General features: G+C 35.6%; 2 protein-coding genes and 1 long non-coding RNA gene across 4 annotated transcripts; 1 reads left to right on the top strand and 2 right to left on the bottom strand.

Moving 5' to 3' along the window:
* Positions 1-1,378: 1,378 nt before the first annotated feature.
* hif1an (hypoxia inducible factor 1 subunit alpha inhibitor) lies at positions 1,379-9,957 on the bottom strand. Of its 2 annotated transcripts, none has more exons than XM_026261529.1 (8): positions 9,603-9,957; positions 7,913-8,163; positions 7,199-7,347; positions 6,874-7,019; positions 6,199-6,305; positions 4,559-4,622; positions 4,363-4,473; positions 1,379-2,334 (listed from the first exon to the last, which is right to left on the bottom strand). In XM_026261529.1, the coding sequence occupies exons 1-8, from the start codon at positions 9,789-9,791 to the stop codon at positions 2,278-2,280; spliced, it is 1,074 nt and encodes a 357-aa protein (XP_026117314.1). In that variant the 5' UTR covers positions 9,792-9,957; the 3' UTR covers positions 1,379-2,277. The 2 variants fall into 2 exon arrangements, with proteins under 2 accessions (XP_026117314.1, XP_026117316.1); XM_026261531.1 differs by lacking the exon at positions 9,603-9,957 and adding an exon at positions 8,315-8,481.
* Positions 9,958-10,058: 101 nt separating this feature from the next.
* LOC113096120 (uncharacterized) lies at positions 10,059-16,266 on the top strand. Its single transcript, XR_003288464.1, has 3 exons — positions 10,059-10,197; positions 13,613-13,703; positions 16,130-16,266. It is a non-coding gene; the product is annotated as an uncharacterized LOC113096120 (long non-coding RNA).
* On the bottom strand, positions 13,731-20,394 carry wnt8b (wingless-type MMTV integration site family, member 8b). Its single transcript, XM_026261528.1, has 6 exons — positions 19,786-20,394; positions 19,233-19,266; positions 17,867-18,005; positions 17,067-17,192; positions 16,103-16,245; positions 13,731-15,135 (listed from the first exon to the last, which is right to left on the bottom strand). Exons 1-6 carry the CDS (start codon positions 19,854-19,856, stop codon positions 14,572-14,574), a joined length of 1,077 nt encoding a protein of 358 aa, XP_026117313.1. The 5' UTR covers positions 19,857-20,394; the 3' UTR covers positions 13,731-14,571.
* Positions 20,395-21,126: the final 732 nt, after the last annotated feature.

Raw genomic sequence — 21,126 nt, 5'->3', positions numbered from 1 at the left:
TCGAATATATAAACATTATTTTTCAAAAACTGATTGTTTTTTGAGAGTAACCAGTAAAGAATGAATGTTTTATTAATGTTGTGTCTTACTCAGTGAAATACTTTTAAACTTTTTAAAACTGGTTTGAATATGGATTTTCTATATTTATGTACACAAAAGAGCATGATGTTGTGTTTAAAGGTGAAATACCATGAAAATCTGACTTGAGTAACTTAGCAGACTGTTAATGTAACTTGTGTGTTATTTGACAGTTTAAGCGCAATAAGACGTGAAAGAGAACTTAAGTTTAGTACTTACTGTGACAGCCGCTTCTGTGCACGTGCTTCAGATGTGTGCTCTCAGAAATTCATATAATAGAAGTTTAAACTAATATGGTATAAAACGCATGATACATTTGCATTTAAATAGATGCACGAAAACAGCGCATTTAGGCTTTTTCCAAATGTTATGATGAATGATCTGTGGGGTATTTTGAGCTGAAATTTCAAATTCTGGGGACACCAGACACTACCATTACATATTGTAAAAAAAAAAAAAAAAAAGCCATTGAACTAACGTATTGTTCTCTTACACTTTTACACATCATAGTTCATGCTCTGAAGCAACTCTAAAACTCCTGTTAAATAATTCAATATACAAAAGACATGTTTATGAAAGGCCAAACACTTCCAAATATCTTATAAAAATGTTATATTCCTGTGTAATTTTTCTAAGAATTTTAAATGTTTGTAACAAGACAAAATTCCCAGTTATTTATTTCATGTCTGTGATGATACGGTAATATTTTAGCATATAATCCAGCACACATACGAAAGATTTTTTAAGGAGAGATCAACTCAAAATTCCTCAAATGGCATTATACAAGATAAATGACTACTATTATTGTTGGTACACTGTTTGGTATTTTGGCAAAATATAAAATCAGCTGATGTCCATGATATACCAATAGGTTATGTAATGAAGAAAACTTTTAAACATGTATACACTGTATATTTTGTATATATTTAAAAACTTGAAAGTGACCATTTGAGTTTGCTTTCTTCTCAGAAAAAAAAGTGTCAGTGAAAATATTTATGTTACAAAATATCTGTCAAATGGATGCCTTTGAGCTTTCTATTCAAAGAATCCTGAAGAAAAAAAAATGTATCAAGGTTTTGTAATATTACAGATACAATCAAATAAATGCAGCCTTGTCTAACATGATAGAGAACATAATCTTTTTTTTTTTTTTTTTTTTTTTTTTTACTGACCCCAAACAAGTGTAGGTAATCTCAATTTTAACTTTTAGCACACACATTTTTTTTTATCTTAAATGCACACATCTTAACAACAACAAAATTTCATTAACATGATAAAAAAAAAAAGTTTTTTCAAAAGCTTAACTTTAGACCAAACCATTCAAAATCTTTTATTTCCTTTCAATTCATGGAGACAAGAGTAGTTTGTTCTGAATTACAGTCCTTACAGAAACGGTACCAAATAATGTTACACTGTAAAATAACACCAAGAAACTTAAAACAGCTAAGCAAAAAAAAAAAAAAAAATCATAATAATGTTTTCAAATTATTGTAATTACAAATGCATACAAGCCAATTTTAATTCAGTGAGTCACCTACAAAAGGATAATAAATCCTTTCTGTTTTAAAAACATTGTGGCTGACCATTGTATTCTGCATTACCTCTATCCTAACAGAAACACTGTTAACCCATGAGAATTTGAAAGCAAACACAAAACATTGAATCATGATAGTATCAACAGTTTAAAACTGTCAATGAGCCGATGGTAGGTTTCAAGTTGTAAATCATCCTCTGTGGATATGCTCAAGGCACTCTGCCAGTTTCACTGAGTGGACACTGAACCACAGGTGTTTAATCATGACATATGGCACCTTCTTTGTCCCAACATGGGACAAAACCTGAAAACAGGCGCTCTGGGTGGTGTAAAAGTACTTTACAGGCTCTGCTAATGCATTAGTCTATTTTAGCACATAATGCAGCACACATATGAATTTTACACACACATATGAAGACTTTTTTAAGGAGAGATCAACTCAAGATTTCTCATCAGTGGTTTTCTCCTTACACCAACATAGAACGAGCTATAATGGGTCCAGTAAATGAAAGCAGACAAAAGGCAAAAGTCTTTATACTGCCAAAATACTGCCATGCACTGGCATTTCAACAGTCTGAATGTACACACAGGCACATACTCATATCCACACACACGTATAAACAGACCGTCTTAGCAGCACACTAAAGAGGGTTCAGCTCAGGCCATTAACTCAGTCCATGGTCATATCTGCCTTTGATCATCATGTTCAGCAATGGACCAACCTGTGGAAAACATACAACAATCATATTAAATGTATTCTTTCATGGTTTAAGCAGCTTTTATACAGTTGGTTACTATTTTAATTATAGTAAATAAAATTCAAGGAATAAGTTAAAGGAAACACAAACTGTCATCATGCTTTGCTCATAAAAATGTCTCAGGAGAAAACATTGTTTTGTATTAATAGCAACACTGCAAAGTCTGAACAATATAACTCCAAACACATTTTAATTCATTAATCCAAAAAATTGCTTTAAAAAACTCAGTTCCCAACCATTAGAATATGGAAATAACTAAATAACTTATATTTGCTAAAACCTTGTGAGTGTAATTTACTTGGCAGTCAATGGTACAGTCTCAAGCCTCCTGGTTATCATCAAAAATATCTTAAATTGTGTTCCGAAGACAAACAAAGCTTTTACGGGTTTGGAACAACATGGGGGTAAGTGACTGATGAAAAAAAAATCATTTTGGGGTGGAGTAGAGAATATCTGCAAGTAATGACTTCATGAATTAAAAATTATCTGCTCTGATTTAAAGGGGTCATATGATGAGATTTAAATTTTTCCTTTCTCTTTGGAGTGTTACAAGCTCTTGGTGCATAAATAAGATCTATAAAGTTGCAAAGACTAAATTCTCAAATCCAAAGAGATATTGGTTATCAAAGTTAAGACTTTGCCATGCCCTCCTAAAATGGCTCATTCAAACATGCTCCACCATGTCTAAGTTACTATGTGGAAATATTTGTGTAATGCCGCCCAAATGTTCACGCAAGAAAGTCGTGGTTTCAGTAACCGCAGTTAGTGTTGAAGCAGTCATTTCAGGGAGATGCTGTGTGTATCTAGGTGAAAGCAAAAACACTTTATTTGGCCTTTCGAAAGTAGATGCGTTTAGGAATCATTTAGGTTACTTAGATCAAGAACAGCAACTCATTTTATGGACGACCGTTTCGTGAACCTAGGAGAGGAAGTCATTCTAACTTAGCTACAATCTGGTGCTTCTCAATAAGCTACTTTAAGTATGTTTTGTTATTAGTTTATACGGAGCCCCGTACATGACATGCAGGAAAAAACTAAAAAAATTGTAGGCCAAAATTGTGTGACCGATTTACTAATTCATTCCCTCACTGTACTAAAACGTGCACACGATTACTATTGCGTTCCCTCGATTTACTATTTCGTTCACTCGATTTATAAATTATGCACACAATTTACTAATTCGTTCCCTCGATTTTCTAAATCGCGCGCACGATTAAGCAAATCGAGGGAACGCAATAGTACAGTTAGGGACTGGGTCACAGTGGAGTCAGCTGTCTTAACCGTCCATGGCTTGTGTACTGCAAACACATACGAGCTTCATCGTTGTGTCTGTCATGCAACTTTGTTCCCCTTTTGGGCTTAAACTGATGGTAAAACTAAGGACATAATTAACTGTCATTACATTTATTTTGAAAGAAGAAGCCTGCATTTATGGAAAGGGTCATTACATTTCTGACGAGTGCTTGCGATGCTCGGTCAATCACAATGCACTGGATCAGTTGGCCAATCAGAGCAGACTGCGCTTGTCGGAAGGAGGGACTTTTTAGAAAATGACACTTTTGAGAGAGGCGGGGCATAGAGGACCTACACTAATGTACAGTATTTAAAAAAAATATTATTATTTTTTTACATTAAAGCATGTCAACATATTTTGTTACACCAAATAATGATCTTTAAATAAAGCATCATATGACCCCTTTAAGAAATTTGTAAGGCCTTTATTTGTGAAAGGGCGAATAAGGACATATTAAGACCCGCCAATACAAAACAATTATAGTAGAAAGAGGAAAAAGGTTATTCATTTTTGCTCTAGTCACAGTCAAATGTAGGCATGCACAATTTTATTCAGGTTTAAAGCAGGTTAGCCACAAATATACTTGTAATTAGGTTATTGTCAAGGTTAAAATACACAGGGAATTCCTTAATGCATTATTCATATCAGAGGACCTAAAAACGGAAAAGGCTTTGATTGACTGTTCTACTTCTCTGTACCTCATGTGGGTCCCCCAAGGCCTCTCCTAACATTTTCTCTATATTCCTCATTATGGCCACCTTCTGATGAGCTTTCAATGGGTACTCGATCCTCTTTGGAGTGGGTGCCCCCTGGAAATATTTGTACAATACTGGTTGATTTGTGCAAAGTTTATATCATGTTTACAGTGCATGAGATGGTGCTGCAAGAGCATACCTTGTACCAGAAGTTTACTGTGATGGTCACTCCTCCATTTAACAGGGACTCTATGTGATGCCACCTTTATAAAGTAAAAAATAAAACATTTATTATTTATTAAAACATTTATGATCACTAGGGTCAACGTTTAGGGTCACTGTTATTCAGAAGCACACATTAATTGTTCTAATGTGACAGTAAGAGCACCAAATTAGCATATAACTGAAGAATGATTTCTGAAGGATCATGTGACAATGAAGAATGGAGTAATGGCTGCTCAAAATTCAGCATTGCCATCCCAGGAATAAATTACATTTTAATATATATATATATATATATATATATATATATATATATATATATATATATATATATATATATTTTTTTTTTTTTTTTTTTTTTTTTAACTGCTCAAATATTTCAAAGAGCTGTATTGTATTTTAAGATCAAATGAATGCGGCCTTAAAGGAAGTTTTTTTTTTTTTTTTTTTTTTTAAATCAGACCCAAACCTTTAAACATTAGAGTATAAAAATTATTTTATTTATTTAAATAATTGACTTAAAATTTCTGTTCACTCAGTTTTAAAACTATTCTAAAATGAATGAACACACAAAAATAAATTCCCATGAAGCTTTTATATATGATAATATTCAATCAGAATTTATGACACAGACAATTTAGATAAGAGCACCATGCCTGCAGGAAAGTTAAACTGAAAAACATTTAAAATCACCCCCCCCCCCCACACTTCCTTACCACACCTGCCACTATGACTGTTCTCTTAATATAGTCACATGCAGAGCACATGATGTGCACTTTACACACACAAACTGCATTTTGGAAAACCTGTTTGGAAAGTTTTTCAGATACTTGAACAATTATAGTGCAACAAGCTTCATTTTTGTAGCATGATTTCACAAATGTGCACCACTATGTCCATGTGCCAAATTAGAGTTCAGATATTCATACAAGAAATTCTGAGAACATTTGTAAAATAGTACAACACTTTGTGTTTGCTCTCTAATTCAAACTGTGCTGTTCTGTGACACTAGGTTAAAAGAAGATGAGAGATGTTCACACTCAGGCAGCCATGAGGAAAAAGTATGGACTGTAGAATTACACAGCTGGTCGGCATCATTTTGCCCTCCAGTGACTAGGGGGAGCAAGGAGCTGGAAGATGAAGCTTTCATGGCTGAGTCACTCTTACAGGCTTGAAATCAAGTCAGCAGCCCATGGAGGCAGAGGCCTGCCGAACGAGGCACGTAACTGAGAGAGAGCCAACACAAGCTGGGTCACTTCAGGTCTACACTTCACTGACTGATATTTTCAAGCTGTTTAAACATATAACTTAGGAAAGATTTGTGAAACTAAACCACATTTATTAATTTACAAATGTGTATGTACGGTATGTATGTGAAATCAAAGAATTTTTTTTTTTTTTTAAACGGGAACTGAAGAGTACATCTGCACTACTGAACAGGATTACTAAAATATTCCTAACAGGTTTTCCTAAGCAATCCTCCCGTCTCCCATTTTCTGGTCAAACAGATAGTTCTGCCTCAAACTCCACATTTGCTGCAGACTGGCTGAATTACACACTTTATCTTTAAGTAATCATTGTGATCCATCTTTTCTGTGTATTTGAAAGCAATCTTACCAGTACATTGGGATGTATAAGACATCACCTGGTCCCACAACAGCCTCATATCCAACAGCATTTTTTAAATTAGGAAACTTGTCATAATCTGGATTTTCAAAATCAACCTATCAATGCAAAATAAAATTAAAAACTTAAAGAACATTTTATCATTACAGTGGTAAAGAGTATGAAAACAAAGATTTTTAGCCAGTGGTTCTCAAACTTTTCATACCAAGAACAATATTTTTTTTTACATTCAATCTACAATCCATTTCAGTGTACCAGTGCCATGCACAGAAGATTACATTTTTGTGAAATGTTTTGTGCTAAAAATATTTTCTAAGGCCTAGTATAAATCATACTTGGCATGTCTGTTTTTATGTTTAATGTTTTTGTATTCACTGCCGACATTTTGCCACACTGACGGTCATAACCATGGCAAATGAGTAGAAAAAGTAATGTGACTCAAACAGATTAATGTAATATTTTACAGTTTTGTTGTTGTTGTTGATATTTCCAGCATTTGTTTGCATGCTGTTTTGTTCAAGTACAATGTAGACTATGCAATACAGTATTAGAAACCCAATACTGAACATATTTTAAATGTATATTTTTTAGACTGTAAACATCTTGCGCAATTTCACACCAGTATTTGAGAACCACTAGTATAGAGTGTTATCAAACATATAATACCTGACTCTGTCTGTCACATGGATGATGAACTGGGTAAGGATAGAGGCAGTCAAACTGATCCGGAGGAAAGAGGATACATCTCTTATGTCCTTTGATTTGTGCAAAGAAATTCTGCTGCTCATCATAGTGCGCTGGTGTCACATTGCCTGATGTGACATTTTGAATGGATAAACACAAAATATTAGACGATGGTTGCCGCAACAACTCAACAACTTAAATGTAAACAACGAGGGGCAATTTTCAAGAGGGAAAAAGCAATCAAAACTGTATTTTAACTAATAATGACAATAATTTAGATAAAAAGTAAAGTGCACTGAAACTGTACCTTCCATTCCTATGAGCAGCAAATTTGAAGTCAGTGGTCCCCAGTTTCGTTTAGCTTGCTGTTTGTTAATCCAGTTCCAATTGAATCCAAGGAAATCCACCACTATTTTTTGTCCTACTGTATCATTCAGAGTTTGTTGCAAGTACACTCTACAAATTAAACAGCAATGTCATTTTACATGTTAAAATGAATTTTCATATATTATTATGTAAATATCTATCTGAATATCCTTAATATTTATTAATTAAGGTAAACAGTTAAAGGTCTAGAACCAGAAACAAGATGATTGTAAATGATACAGTGATAATGCCACCAAAGCAGAGTATCAAAAGGTCAGAGATGTGGCCTAGACATCAGCTGGCAGAATTAACTGCTTAGTCACACACCGGAGCGATTTTATTTCCTGGATTGGATTTCACGCATCTCAACACTTTTCCACTGCACATCTAACATCCATGTCATTATAGACAGCTCAAAACTTTATAGTCAAGGTAAATTACACTGTACACAAATTACAATTATCTGATACTAAAAGAGTGTTTTAAGTGTGAATGTGGAAAAAACTGAAAGGAACCATCTTTGTTTTAATGCAGGCAAACTTAGAATCATAAATCAATGTCTTCACTTTTTTTTTAATAAAAAATTAAAAATCACCTCAGCCAGCAGTTTAAAATATGTTTATCAGGTACATGAATGCAAATCACACTGACATACCTTTCTTTTCCACCTTGTTCCTCTGTTTGATGCATCTTGTCCACAAATTCAGAAAACTTCATTTCTATTCGATGAGATTTGGGCACAAAGTCTGGAAAGTTTGTCATCTTTTTCTCATCATAATACAAGAATTTATGATTTTCTGCTATGTAAACAGAGAAGTCCCCATTTCCAATGTTCTCTTGCAAGTAGGGTATGTCCCATTTTAGAGCTGGATATACTAAACTGGTATCTGTTAATACAACAGGCTCCTACAAAAGAAACAAATACCAAATTAAGTATTTAGAAGATTAATATTGGAAACAAATAATTTTCAAAAGTTTGCAAAACAACAGATTAGTGTAGTGCTATTCTGGGTGGGTCATCGGTAGTTTCGCTTCATTATTCTGCAAGCACAGTCACCTTTAACTTCATTGTATGTTTCCTGTAGCACCAAACACTTCCACACTCATGTTTGCATTCAGATACAAATATTTAGACTAGAGCTTAAATATTAATCTAAACAGAACTGCAAAGATACGGTGCAAGTCTTGCAGAGACCCCGCCAAGGATCGGTGTTTATTTGACACAGAATTATATTGATGCTGCAGCATGAAAAAAAAATTGACAAGTGCTACGTGACTAGAAGAACGTAGACTGTTCCAGCACGCGCACGGCCAGACTGCTCTCGTGCTCCGTTGAAGCTACACTAGACGACCGCTACAGGAACAAAACGTCAAGCAGCGACAGAGACTTTTAATGTAAATTAGTACTATTTATATATATATATATATATATATATATATATATATATATATATATATATATATATATATATATATATATATATATATAAACATTTATTAAATGATTAATAATACTTTTTAATTCATTCATTCTAAAATAAATCAAACTCGGACTCGTGAACAGCTAGTCCCCCTGCCACTGTTTGCACGAGACAGCCGTCAAAACAACAACGAACAACGTGCTTTGACTGAACTCGTCATAACCCATTACCACAGGAGGTTTTATATTTTGTTTTATTTTATTATTTATTTATTTTATTTTTTGGGCGGGGGGGTGTGGGGGTTTGCAAAGCATTCATTATACTTTCATGTATATGATTTTTTTTTTTTTCATACTTTTCCTTTCTGTTTTGTGCAGGAACCCCTCCCTTGGTCATGTAAAACCACTAAAAAAATGTAATTTTCTAATCTCTCGTTAAACCATATGAATGCATTTTATAAATAATCTAGCTAAAATGCTAATGCACTATTTAGTATTTACATTTACGATATCGTACTGCAATAATGTAAACTCCTCACTTTATGCAGAAATTATATATAACGACCCGCTTACTAATTTCAACATTTAAAACATAACTTAACATTGCAGTAACAAAATAATCTAACGTTATGCTGTAACCGAGGAATAATGTAAAGTTATAACTTATCAGATTTGTCCACTTTTTGGGATCGGATGTACTGAAAGAAACTCCTATCAAAACACATGAAGAAGTTTCAACAATTATTTCAGCACCGTAACTTATGTGATTTTATGTTAGATAAAGGCGTTTAACTGCCTACTGAGTTTGGTTGAATCATCCTTTCAATTCAGTACACCTTGCACCCCTCCGAACAAGCCTCCACTCCCCCATCTGTCTGTCGCACTCTAATGCACTGCAGGATAAATCTGTTATAACATAACTTACCTCGTTATTGATGAGCACCTCCGCACGAGGATCACTATGAGATAGTCGCGGTATCTGTCGGGTTGGAAAACTATATTGCCGAAGCTGCGATTCATTCCAGCCTGGGTCGCGTAGATCCGTGGAGGCGGTGGCGGAGGTAGCTCCATCGGTCTCTGCTGGGTCCGCTCCAGCCACGGTCACGGTTGCCATGTCCTCGGAGTTCGCCAAAGGATTCCTTTTACTTCACAATAAAGTCACAAGAGGGCGAACGGCACAGCCGTTGAGCTGAGAGGGGAGCAGCGAGATCCGCTCCTGGCCTTTCACACACCCCACAGAAACACGAACCGACGAGCGGAGAGACCAGCGCAGTCATAAAAGCAGCGTGAAAACAGAAACACTGCCGATGTTTTCATAATTCATAACACCCACAGGAAGTGGGGTTTTCTTTTCAAAATAAAAGTCAATAAACCGTTGGATGCCGGTGATTATAAATTGATTAGTACTTGAGCAATAAGGAAACTTTTACAAATATGTCAATTGATAATTAAATATAGCCGACAGGGTAATCATTAATAGGAAGTGAAACGGAAGACACTAGCACAGCAAAGATCATCAGGTAAGACAACACAAACATAATAACCTAATAAATATCATCATAATTTCCTTGTTGATTGTTCGCAGTATATTTACGACAGTACTTTTGTATTCCACGTTTATGTTATATATAACATGTTTAATCTCTCCATAAATCACAAAATATCACAGTCTCTTTATTTTTTTGTAAAATAACGTCACAATGTTATTAAGAATAAAATGTTATAGAAATCATGATGATATCCTGTAAAAACAAAAGCCTTTATAAAACTGAAGAGTTTGTTGTATGGCTCAATGTGTATCTTGCATGTTTTCTTTCCATTGGTGTGAAAAAAAGACGTGTTATGGATTGAATTAGCCCAAGATTTCTACACTGACCAGTGTATGACAAAAATGGTTTAGCCTTTTCGGTAATTATGTCCTTTAAAAAAAATAAAGAAAGAAATTAAAATGTCTCACTGTCCCATAGTCCTGGACATCTTAATCGATTAATTACATACCATACCTGTCTTGTTCACACAAACCTATTGGAAAAGAAAAAGCCAGAGTGTGGATTGAACAGTAGATGGGGATATTGGACAACTGGTTGCTTCGTGGTCGGCCATACTTGATTGTGGTATATAGAATCTACTGGAATATTCTTAGCCCCTTTATATAACTAAGAATATTCTAGTAGATTCATTGGAGTTACCTGGTTATGTAGGCTACCGTTTTATATCAATCCTGTATATATTTTTATGTATCTATTTCATCACGAACAAAAACACTTTATTAAACTACAGACAAAATACATCTAAGTGAAAAATATTAGACCATACTATGATGTGGATTATGAAGAACATTAATATAAGCACCAGCAGGCCTAAATATGCTAGCACTCTTGGAAATAAACCCCAAAACTTTGAATCCAGTTAATGTGATTCACAGACTGGATACCTTATAATATAATTAAAAAAAAAAACATGGCGGACGAAATACCTATTAAAGGATATTCATGATCCCTGTTGAACACAAAAGGATATTTTGGAAAATGTCTCAGAGTAAACTATGGCACATTTTATATATATTTAGATGAACTGTACCTTCAGGAATATGGTTAAATATGGTTCTTTGTCGCCTTGAAATGCACGTTTGTTAAATAACAGTTTCTCTTTCTAGTGAGTTTTCCTTGCTTTTGACTCCTTTTGTTTGTATAATCAGTGAGTTATTATACAAACATAGCACGTTGAGTTTAATTTCATGCTTAATATATCGGTTTTGACCTAGCCTGAGTATAGCAACTTGTTTTATAGTAACACAGAGGCTGCACATTCCTGTTGAGATGTAATGTTAACCACTGATCTTATTTAGCTCTTTATAAATATTTTATCGTCAATATAAAAGCACAAAGGAAAATACAGAGGGAAGCCTCAGGCTATAAAAATGCTAATTCTAGTGATCGTGTCAGTGGCAGTAATCACCAGCAGATGGAACTATTGTGCCAAATATTTCTTTAAATGCACCTGTTAATACAAATAAATTTTTTCTTTTTCATTTTCCCCCCAAAAAAACAAAAAAAACCTGTGTTTGTCTTGTCTAAATACCTGACTATTTTAGGAATATGTAAGCCCTAACAAATTCTGCTTTATATTGTTTTAAATATTTTAGGTATGTTTTGGAGTGTATCTTTCATCTGAAAGTCATGTGAATTCGGCTCTGTAAAAAACTAAGAGAATGTCAAAGGAAGAAGACAAATAGTCCTTTCCCACCCACAGCTACACTCACACCCATGCTGACCTTAGTCACCTCTTGGTGTTCTTTCCCTAGATGTCTTAAGTCATAAATCCTATTAGTCAAGGCTTCTCAGAACAATCAAATTTAATTTTCCCAACTTCTGTGGATTGTTTCATCATGTAAGTGTGCTTAGAGAGCACATGGCCATCAGTCACACAAAATAAAAAACTTATAACACTGTATTAGCTGAATATTGTATTTCAATTAAAAAAATACTATACTTTTTTTAACAGATCTTTATTAATAATGGCTTACGAATATACACCATTCAATTTAAAAGAATGTTCGCTGCTGTGAATTCCCATGTATCAGACAACCTAGATGACACGGGACATGCCAAACATGACAAAGTCTAATCTTGTTCTCTTCCCGTGTGTCACCTCACTCTCATGCCCCACTGCAAATCATCCATGGCAAGGCCAACCTTTCATCGCGACCCTGCATTCATGTGAACACACAACAAATGGAAGTTTAGCAGTAGGGTTTAAGGTTGAATCAATCGAGGCTGATTTTTCAACCATGCCTTTGGGGATTTTTGAGATGTATTACCTTATTTGTGTTTGATACCATCGCTAGGAAAGATAAACAACTGAGTTCATGATATGCATGCAGTTTTGTCTCTATACTTTCTAAGGATCCAATCATAAAAAATAATGTTGTCTGAATTGTTTGTAGGGCATTTCTTAAGTTATTTTATGCTGATACCATTTATTTTTATAGATAAAGTAAAATTTGAATGTGAATATGAATTTTTTTTATTTAATATATCTGTAACAATGTGCTGCCTTTATTGGTTATCCTAACAAACTAAATTAGAAAAGTAGGAGGAATTCACTTCATCTCCACATAATTAGCAAGGTGTCAAGGGGAGTTTTTATTTTTGATCTTGATTTCGTAAATAAGATGTCAATGAGGTGCTTCAATGAAACCACAGAGGCTCAGCAGAGCAAGCTATCACCAATAAATAGAGTTTTAATTAGTTTTTCTTTTTTTTAGTCAACATTTAAAGGGCCACAGTTTTGTCACTGTGTTTTACTGCAGGGCTGGCACTTTCACCGATCAGATGGTAGCTGGCAAGTATTTGTTTATAAACCCTACTTGTTTGGGTACAATACTTGAACTAACTTCTATTCAACAAACAGTGTGAATCCATGCAAAGCCTTTTCCCAAAGTCCTTTTGAAGGCGACAGCCCATTGAAGGAGGAGGAGAGGGGGATTAGCATCTTCAGCAGCAGTGCATTTCCGAGGGAGCTGATTAGCTCGCCATTCATTGTTAAATCGAGCAAAGGAAGGCCCTAGAGGACTGAAAAGAGCCAAATAGGTGGGCCTGGAATAAAGCATCCACAGGAAGCCCAACACAGGCTACATGAAGTTTTCCCAACATTTTTTTTTCTCCCGAGATGGCGGCATGAAAAAGGAGATTAGCATACAAAATTAGATGCTAGATGATTTGTGGGGCGACTTGGTTCATGTTTTCTCTCTGTCTCTACAAAGTTAATTAAACTAGCCTTAAACAGTAAAGAAACATCCGAGCGCAAAGCATCGGGAGTGCTTTGAGGATTACTAAGACAGAAAAGGAGGCATTTGTGAAGAAGAAATTGAGAGAGGCGTGAAGGAAGGAAGACTATAATTAAATGCTCTCTCTCATTGTCTCTCTGCCCCAGGGTTATGTGACATCAAGCTGAAGAATACAGAAAGAAAAGGGCTATATATGCCAAAGACAAAGAAATCATTAGGTCTGACCAACGGTCTAAGGTAAATCATTTGGTTTTACACTGTGTGGGACTGGGATTTATGATATGGTCTTTCTGTTCCGTAACACTTAAAATGTCATTATTATAAAGCACATTTACTTTTCCAAGCACAAGACATTAGCAGAGGACGTTTTACTACAAAAAAACTCATTCACATGCATTCAAACTTAAATTAATGAAAGCTTTAAAAGATGATAATATTAGGTGTCTTTAATTACGAAATTGAAAAAAACACATAGAAACATAGAAAGAAACTATCATAGAAAAACAGCACTATAGTATCTGTGCAATAAATTAACAATATACAAAGTGCTTCCTCTTATTTACAGTTCATATACAGTATCAGAGTAAAACTATTGTCAGAATTCTAAAGCGGATGGAAACAGACAAGGAAAAGTAGGCAAGAAATGATTCTTATGGCAGCTGGAGAAGTGGCCTGATAGTGAATTCAAAACCCCTTTAAAAATGATAATTCCAATAAATTATCCATCAAAGTACATCCTTGTTGGTGAATGAAAAGGTTATTTACAGTCTATTGTGCTATATATATCAGTTAGATGCAGTGTTCAGTGCTATCTTACAAATTTATATAGGAATAGCATTCAATGCATTCAAAGTAACAGCTATGGAGATCTACATTCTTAAAAATATATATATATATATTTTTTTAAATGGAATGGAAAGTTTCCATGGATGTTAAAGGTTCTTCATGGAACCATAGATGCCAATTAAGTACCTTTTTAATTTTAAGAGTGTAGGTGTTCATTAAAGCATTCAGATGGACCTTTGACCTCACTTTATTCCCAAGTTCAGGGTGTGTTCTGAGACAAAAATGTCTGGACCACCGTAACAAACAGTTCATACCATTTCTAGTGCTTCTTTTTCAGCCGATAGCTTTTCCTTCGGCTGGCACTATCGTTCTTGACCCGTTTGGTTCTCTTCACACAGTAGTACTTTGTGACAGTTTTGCGGCACTGCTCGCATTTTACAGCGCAACACCAGTGGAATTTACAGTTGCAGCTGGACACAGTCTCAGCCCTGCGTTCCTCCACAGCCAGACCACACTCTCCACAAAGCCGCTTGCAGCTCCGCTTCTCCCATTTGCTCAGATTCTTGCCCTTCCTCAAGCACTCACGGCCCTCTGTTCCCGGCAAGCCCAGAGTGCGGTTCTCCAAGCAGTAGTCGGGGGAATCCTCCAAGTGCACCAACTCTTTGCGTGAGATCGAACTGAACGTCTCGGCGATCGCGCCTCGGCTGGCCGCGCTGTTGCCTGCACCACGCAACAGGTCCACCTTCACGGCTCTGTTATATTTCTCCTTTAGGTAGTTGCCCACCTCTCGAAACTCAGGCAACTGCAGCCAGCAGGTCTGAGTGGTGCAGCTGCCAGACACTCCATGGCACTTGCACGTCCTCTGCATGGTTCCTTTCACTGCCTGGTTGAAGAGAGGATCTCGTGTTAAAGAACTCACTCATTCATGCATTCTAGAGGCAAATGTTCATGTTTCAAAACATTCTAATCAGGACTGAACTCATCAGTCGAAAAATACAATGCGCTCTTATAGGCACCCTATACATCCACTTAAACAAGCAGAAGGAAACTACGAGTTAAGAGGGAGAGGTTCAAGGTTCAAGTCTGGGCTTTCTCTTTTTTTGGTGGCCGTACAATAATTCCTGACTTTGGCTGAAACAAACAGCTGTCTTTTAAAAAGGAACGCCTCTTTTCTCATTCGCTCGCGTAAGACGCAGAATCAGGGTTTCACATCGAGCTAGATTGTTCGGTGCAGGAAAGGGGTGTATTTATTTTGCATAGCCATTGTCGACATGTTTTCTGTCATAGGCAGACCCAGTGGCAAGTCCATTGAGGAGGAAGTGAAAAAGAATTCTTTCACATTTTTTCAGTTACAATGATGCTCCAGGTGCCAATGAATTGACAAAACCTGCAGACGGGGCACAGACAGGATAAACAAAGAGCACTTGAGCCACATGGCTGTGATCCCCGTGGCTCTCTCAAGTACAACAAAGACCAACATAAATGTAAGATCCTTATTGCAAGAATAAAACTAAACACTTATTTGGGAAGCAACAGAATACAGAACCTTTGCAATGCGCGGACCCCTAGGTCGTCTAATTAAGCTTGCACCACTGATCCCAAGAATCTCAAGTTAAGGCCTCGTCATAAAGGACATTCACAGGCTGTAAATAGGCCCTTCTGGTACAGCGCACACTCTATTGGGAGAGCGAGTGGCACCTTGCTTATAGGGCCATGAATGAAACTCTTGGGTGGTAAGCTATCATTAAGAAGCACTGAAAAATGATTCAAAAGCCACTCCGCGAGCTGTTGGTGGCCGATGGACGTGCCTCAATTTTAGGCCCCCGAATAACTTGAATGACTTCATATACCTTGCGTCCTACTTCATTGTTGTGCAGGTTCATGGCGGCTCGTGCGTCCTGTCCAGTTTCCAGTGCATCTACAAACTGCTTGGAGATGGCCTCTCCGAATCCAACATTGTCGCTGCAGCCTCCCCATAGCCATCCCTGACCACCTGAGATGACAAGAATTGTTGCGTATATATATTAGTAAATGTGGCATATACTTTTATAGAAATTACTTTTGTTAAATATTGACAGCATTTATTGAAAAAAAATGATTGTCACAAAAATAATTTGCACTTTTCCTTTTGCCAAAAGCAGGATTGTGGGAAAGGCACTTAAAATAGAGCCAAATATTGGAGTTATTAGACTATACGTTATTATACTTGTACATTGCCATTCAAAAGTTTGATAATAAAATTATTTCCTATTTTATACAAAAAAATTAAATAAAGTTTAAATGTGACTGTAAAGAAAGATAAATGTATCACCATTTCCACAAGAATTTTAAGCGGCACAACTGTTTTCAATATTGATAATAAAAAAGAAATGTTTCTTAAGCACCAAATCAGCATATTAGAATGATTTCTGAAGGATCATGTGACACTGAAGACTGAAATAATGCTGCTGCTGAAAATTCAGCTTTGCCATCCCAGGACTAAATTGCATTTAACATAAAAAATATATATAAATATAACTATTCTAACTGTATTTTTACTGTTATAAATGCAGCCTGAAAGAATATTACTGACACCAAACTTTTGAACTGTATAATGTATAATATAAACATATTTAAATTAATTCTTCTGTTAAAACTGGAAAGCTGGAATGATGTTCTTGTCATTTTAGGGTTTTAGTTTTAGGTTTTAGAGAGTCGTGGGAATAAAGATGTTCAATTGAATATAACTTTACAAAATGCACAAAATATAGTTAACCAAAAATATCCCTTTAATGCTGACCGACTTTCCAACTATGCTGAGATTTAGTTTATCACCTCGTTGGCCGTTCCTGGTGTCATCACATCCACAGTTGTCAAAGTCACCGAGGCTGCAATTCCTGGTGAGGGTATACATGACTCCAGCAGAGCTGATGGCATGGAAAAATGCTGTCTCTCTGTTGGCTGTGATCAGAAACAACACTGAAATGAATATGCTGTGGAAATGCTATTTTATGTATCTTGTCTATAAAATATCAGGTTCTAGGCTACTAAAATACGAACACTCAACACCATTGATTTTCTTCCTCATTAGATAATTTACTCAAATCTTTAACATCAATCTCAGTAATGATGGCTTTTGACTCTTATTCCACTGCATCAAAGTATGCATGGAGTAGTGCTGTTGGTCTGCTCTCATACATTGTCAGTCTGGGGTCGGCACTGGTCTGCGACAGGTCCCCTCTTTGGCACTTCAGGAATGCCTAATGAAAGGAGTCTGAGGCAAACCTTTGACCCACACCCTTTGACTTGAGAGGGCGTCCATTTCACTCACTCACTCTGGTGCACAATATCCCCTTGGTGGCTTTTCTATTTGCCTATTAACAGACCAGGTTTAATTGACTCAAGAATGCAGTGTTTTCAGGCACATTAACATTGGGAGATGCTTCTCTCTGCTTTAAACAGGATCGTTTTAAGTGCTGTATCTGTGATTGATACGGGTGGGCTTTGAGTCACTAAACACACAGTATACATAACACACACTCTGGTACGTTTATTCTATTAAAATATGTGTATTTTGAAAGACTTGAAAGCACAATATAAATAAGACAAGCATCAGCAGAGGTCATAGTTCTCACCGCTTCTGAGTCCACTGTGGGCGGAGAGCTGAAGAGCCCTCTCCGGGCAGTTCCAGCGGTCCCACGCAAACTGATACTTGCACTCTTCAATCCCACTTTGAGCTCCTGCAGCTACACTGCTGGAGTAGATCAAGTAGGCCTGAAACAATGTAAACCACACCGAAAAGATTTGGGATGAAATACACATTCAATATCAAGTGACTAAAATTAAAATCTCACCATGCACAGTTCATATAAAAATGCACCTGTATGTTGATTTTTAAAATGATGATCTTTAAACATTTAAAAAGCAGTAAAATTACCCCATGTCTATAAAAAATGTTTCCCTGTGGTTCTACATTATAAAACGTTTATTTGCTATATATTCATTTAATAAATCATATGTTTTAAAATTGGCTTTTACGGTTAACTAAAACCAAAGAAACACATTTGTTATTTGAATTAACAAAAAAAAATGTATTTTAAAAAACATTGGAGAATTTTTTTTTTTAAATTCATCTAGTTCTAGGAAAATCATTTTCTCATCTTCTCATTTGATGTATCCAAATAACTTAAACGAAAATAAAAATGATACAAACTATGTAGACATCAAAAAACAAAAACTAATAAAAATTATTAAAAAAAACTAAAAATACTAACATCTTAGCAAAAGTTAAAATTGAAAATATATAAAATAAAAACAAATAATGTTATCTTATTGGTACAACAATAATGCTAAAAAGAGTACCAAAATGACACCATTACTTCTATTACAGTAATTTTAGAATTAGAAATATTAGAAATATTAGGTTAAATGTTTCACTATAGTTGCAATGTGGTGTAAAATGTATATTTGCTGTATATTCATTTATTAAATGAAATATTTTTTAGAATTAATATTAAAGTTTTAATTATTAAAATACCAGGGTAAATGTTTTTTTGCTGTTCAACCAGAAGTGCACAGAAAAAGTAACAAAAGGGTCTATGTGGCAGTGAAACTGTGGTTTATACAATCTAATATGTCTCAAGTGGTTTAGAAGAGACAGCACCACAAGTGCTCTCACGGGCGGCTGGGTTGTTAATAATGACCACCCACCAAAGGCCCCTTCCCTTGCCACTCAGTAAAAAGTCCTCACAAATTCACATTGTGAATGAGCTGAAGTGTGTGAAAGCTATATGGTCCAGTCCACCCCAAGCAGCAAGTAATACCTAATCCACAGAAGATACAGCACCTGTGATGCAGCGAGTCTTTTAATTTGCCACTTGCTTGCATTATGATCACAGGGTCAACGTCAAACATTAACTACCCAAATCCATCCATTTTTACTTTTTAAGTTTCTCTCTCCTGATAAAGATCAGCAAAGCAGATCAAAAGATGTTGGCTTACCTTCGGGCCAGTCATCAGGAAATTATTCACTGACCTGGAAGAAAGAGCAGGCTATTAAGTCAGCTGACCTATTACTTGTATTTGTTCCTCTTGAAATTTCAAGTAAAGCATTACATTGATAAAACATAATTTCGTAACATTTTAAAATAATTGTATCTAATTACAAATAAATCACTGACCATTAGGACATTTTTAAATTAAATGTACAGTCTCAAAATGAAAGTTTTGAATGGAGTTTCACATAGGCTTTCTATAGACTATAACATGTAGCCTATATATGCATATAAATTTAAATTTGTAAAAAAAATAATAATAAAATAATAATTTGACCTGTAATGAGAACTGATAAATTTATAATGAGAACATAGCGTTTCGCTCTTCATCAGTTTTTGCAATAGTCTAACCAATGAAACGAGGCTCAAAGCATCCCGACTTTTTAATCCAGATACCCAGAAATAAACACAGAATGTAAAAGCTCGATATAAATACACATATATGCTAAATTTAGCATCAACATCGCCTGCGTAAAGGAAAAATAAAACGCCGAACTCACCAACTGCAGCAAGACCTCATGTGAGCCATTAGGATGAAAGCGTAATAATAAACCTCCAAATGCATGAACATCCTGAGAGAGACGGCTGGCAGACTTTTTCTTCACCTTGGAAAGCAGATGGGTCTGCAAGAGCTCTATATAACCTACATCCAGAATTCAGAGGCTGGGGGTCTCATGTGTGAGCCAAGGGGGTTCTGAAATGGAGCTCCTCTCATCCCAACAAGAGATTATCTGCTTAATTAAAGATTTTCCCTTTTCTTACTCGTTCAGCCAATCAGAACTATTGTACCAGAGAGAGATTGAAATGATCAAAAGGGCACCCTGGGCTCCTCCAGGACAAACAGCTGGGAAGAGCTCCCTGCGTGCTAACAGTTGGAGTGAATTAATATGAAATCAGGATGGCATCTCTAAGGTTGTGCCTTAAAACTCAATTTCAAGAGCAGCATGAAAGGGTTTGATACAGTAGTGGCTGATAAAGCTCAAGGATTGCTGACATTATCTACTGGCTCAAACGACACATGCTATTTAAAGCGTTCAGATTGAGCGTTTTGAATAATTTAGCTACATATTATATTAAATTAAGTAAAAGTATGTTTAAATGCTGTTTAGAAAGGCTAATGAATTAGATTAAAAGAAAATAGGAATAATATTCCAAACTATTGGGGGAAAAAATTGTAGAATGACAAAAATAATGCATATAGCATATAGCTCTTGTCTAATTTCTGCTGATTCCGTTAAAGTTATTACGTTTCCAAGCAATGCGTTACGTTAAATCCATGCTCGTTATAGTTAAATTAAGAGATTCAAATAGCCTTGAACAGCAGGAATTAACAGATAGATCAGATTGTTTTTGCGTTTTTTTCATTACGACTTCATAATTCTTTTCAGAGTGTTATTTTACCTTTAATCTCAGTTTAGTCTTTAGCTGACCCCTCATGACCTTTAGGTTCAGTTTCTGTGACGTCCTCGTATCTTCTCGTGTGCAAATTAGGATTAGTAAAGATATTTGAGAGATTCCAGAGGGATGTTTTTGGATTACGCTCTGAAAGGCTTCCATGAGACCGAAGTAAAACGAATTTGCCACTTGAAAGAGATTTTAAAATTCATTCCTAAATCCGCTGTTTGGTTTATCTGAATGCGAGTATTAGCCTATGCTATCCTACTGTCGTAAAAATCTAACCAATCTAACGTTCCAAAATGAATATAGACCTATCCTTGATTGATATTTTCGATGAGCAATCTCGGTTTTACTTATTTAGGCTTATTACCATGTAGCTTACTCCCCAATTGTTATTCTTACACAGCTGAAATATAAACAAAACTACCAATTAAAAATCAGGA

Source organism: Carassius auratus, unplaced genomic scaffold, assembly GCF_003368295.1.
Source record: "Carassius auratus strain Wakin unplaced genomic scaffold, ASM336829v1 scaf_tig00215878, whole genome shotgun sequence".
Taxonomy (NCBI): Eukaryota; Metazoa; Chordata; class Actinopteri; order Cypriniformes; family Cyprinidae; genus Carassius; species Carassius auratus.
This window is presented reverse-complemented; position numbering and strand designations above follow the sequence as displayed.

Bases quoted from the DNA above. Each gene is read 5' to 3' on its own strand.
- wnt8b (XM_026261528.1), bottom strand. From the start codon at position 19,856: ATGTTCATGCATTTGGAGGTTTATTATTACGCTTTCATCCTAATGGCT. The intron at 17,193-17,866 runs GTGAGAACTATG...TTCTGATCACAG, and splicing joins CCACAGTGGACTCAGAAGCG to CCAACAGAGAGACAGCATTT. The intron at 16,246-17,066 runs GTGATAAACTAA...TTGTCATCTCAG, and splicing joins CACCAGGAACGGCCAACGAG to GTGGTCAGGGATGGCTATGG.
- hif1an (XM_026261529.1), bottom strand. From the start codon at position 9,791: ATGGCAACCGTGACCGTGGCTGGAGCGGACCCAGCAGAGACCGATGGA. The intron at 7,020-7,198 runs GTACAGTTTCAG...ATGTCACATCAG, and splicing joins GCTGCTCATAGGAATGGAAG to GCAATGTGACACCAGCGCAC. The intron at 4,474-4,558 runs GTATGCTCTTGC...AAATATTTCCAG, and splicing joins CAGTAAACTTCTGGTACAAG to GGGGCACCCACTCCAAAGAG.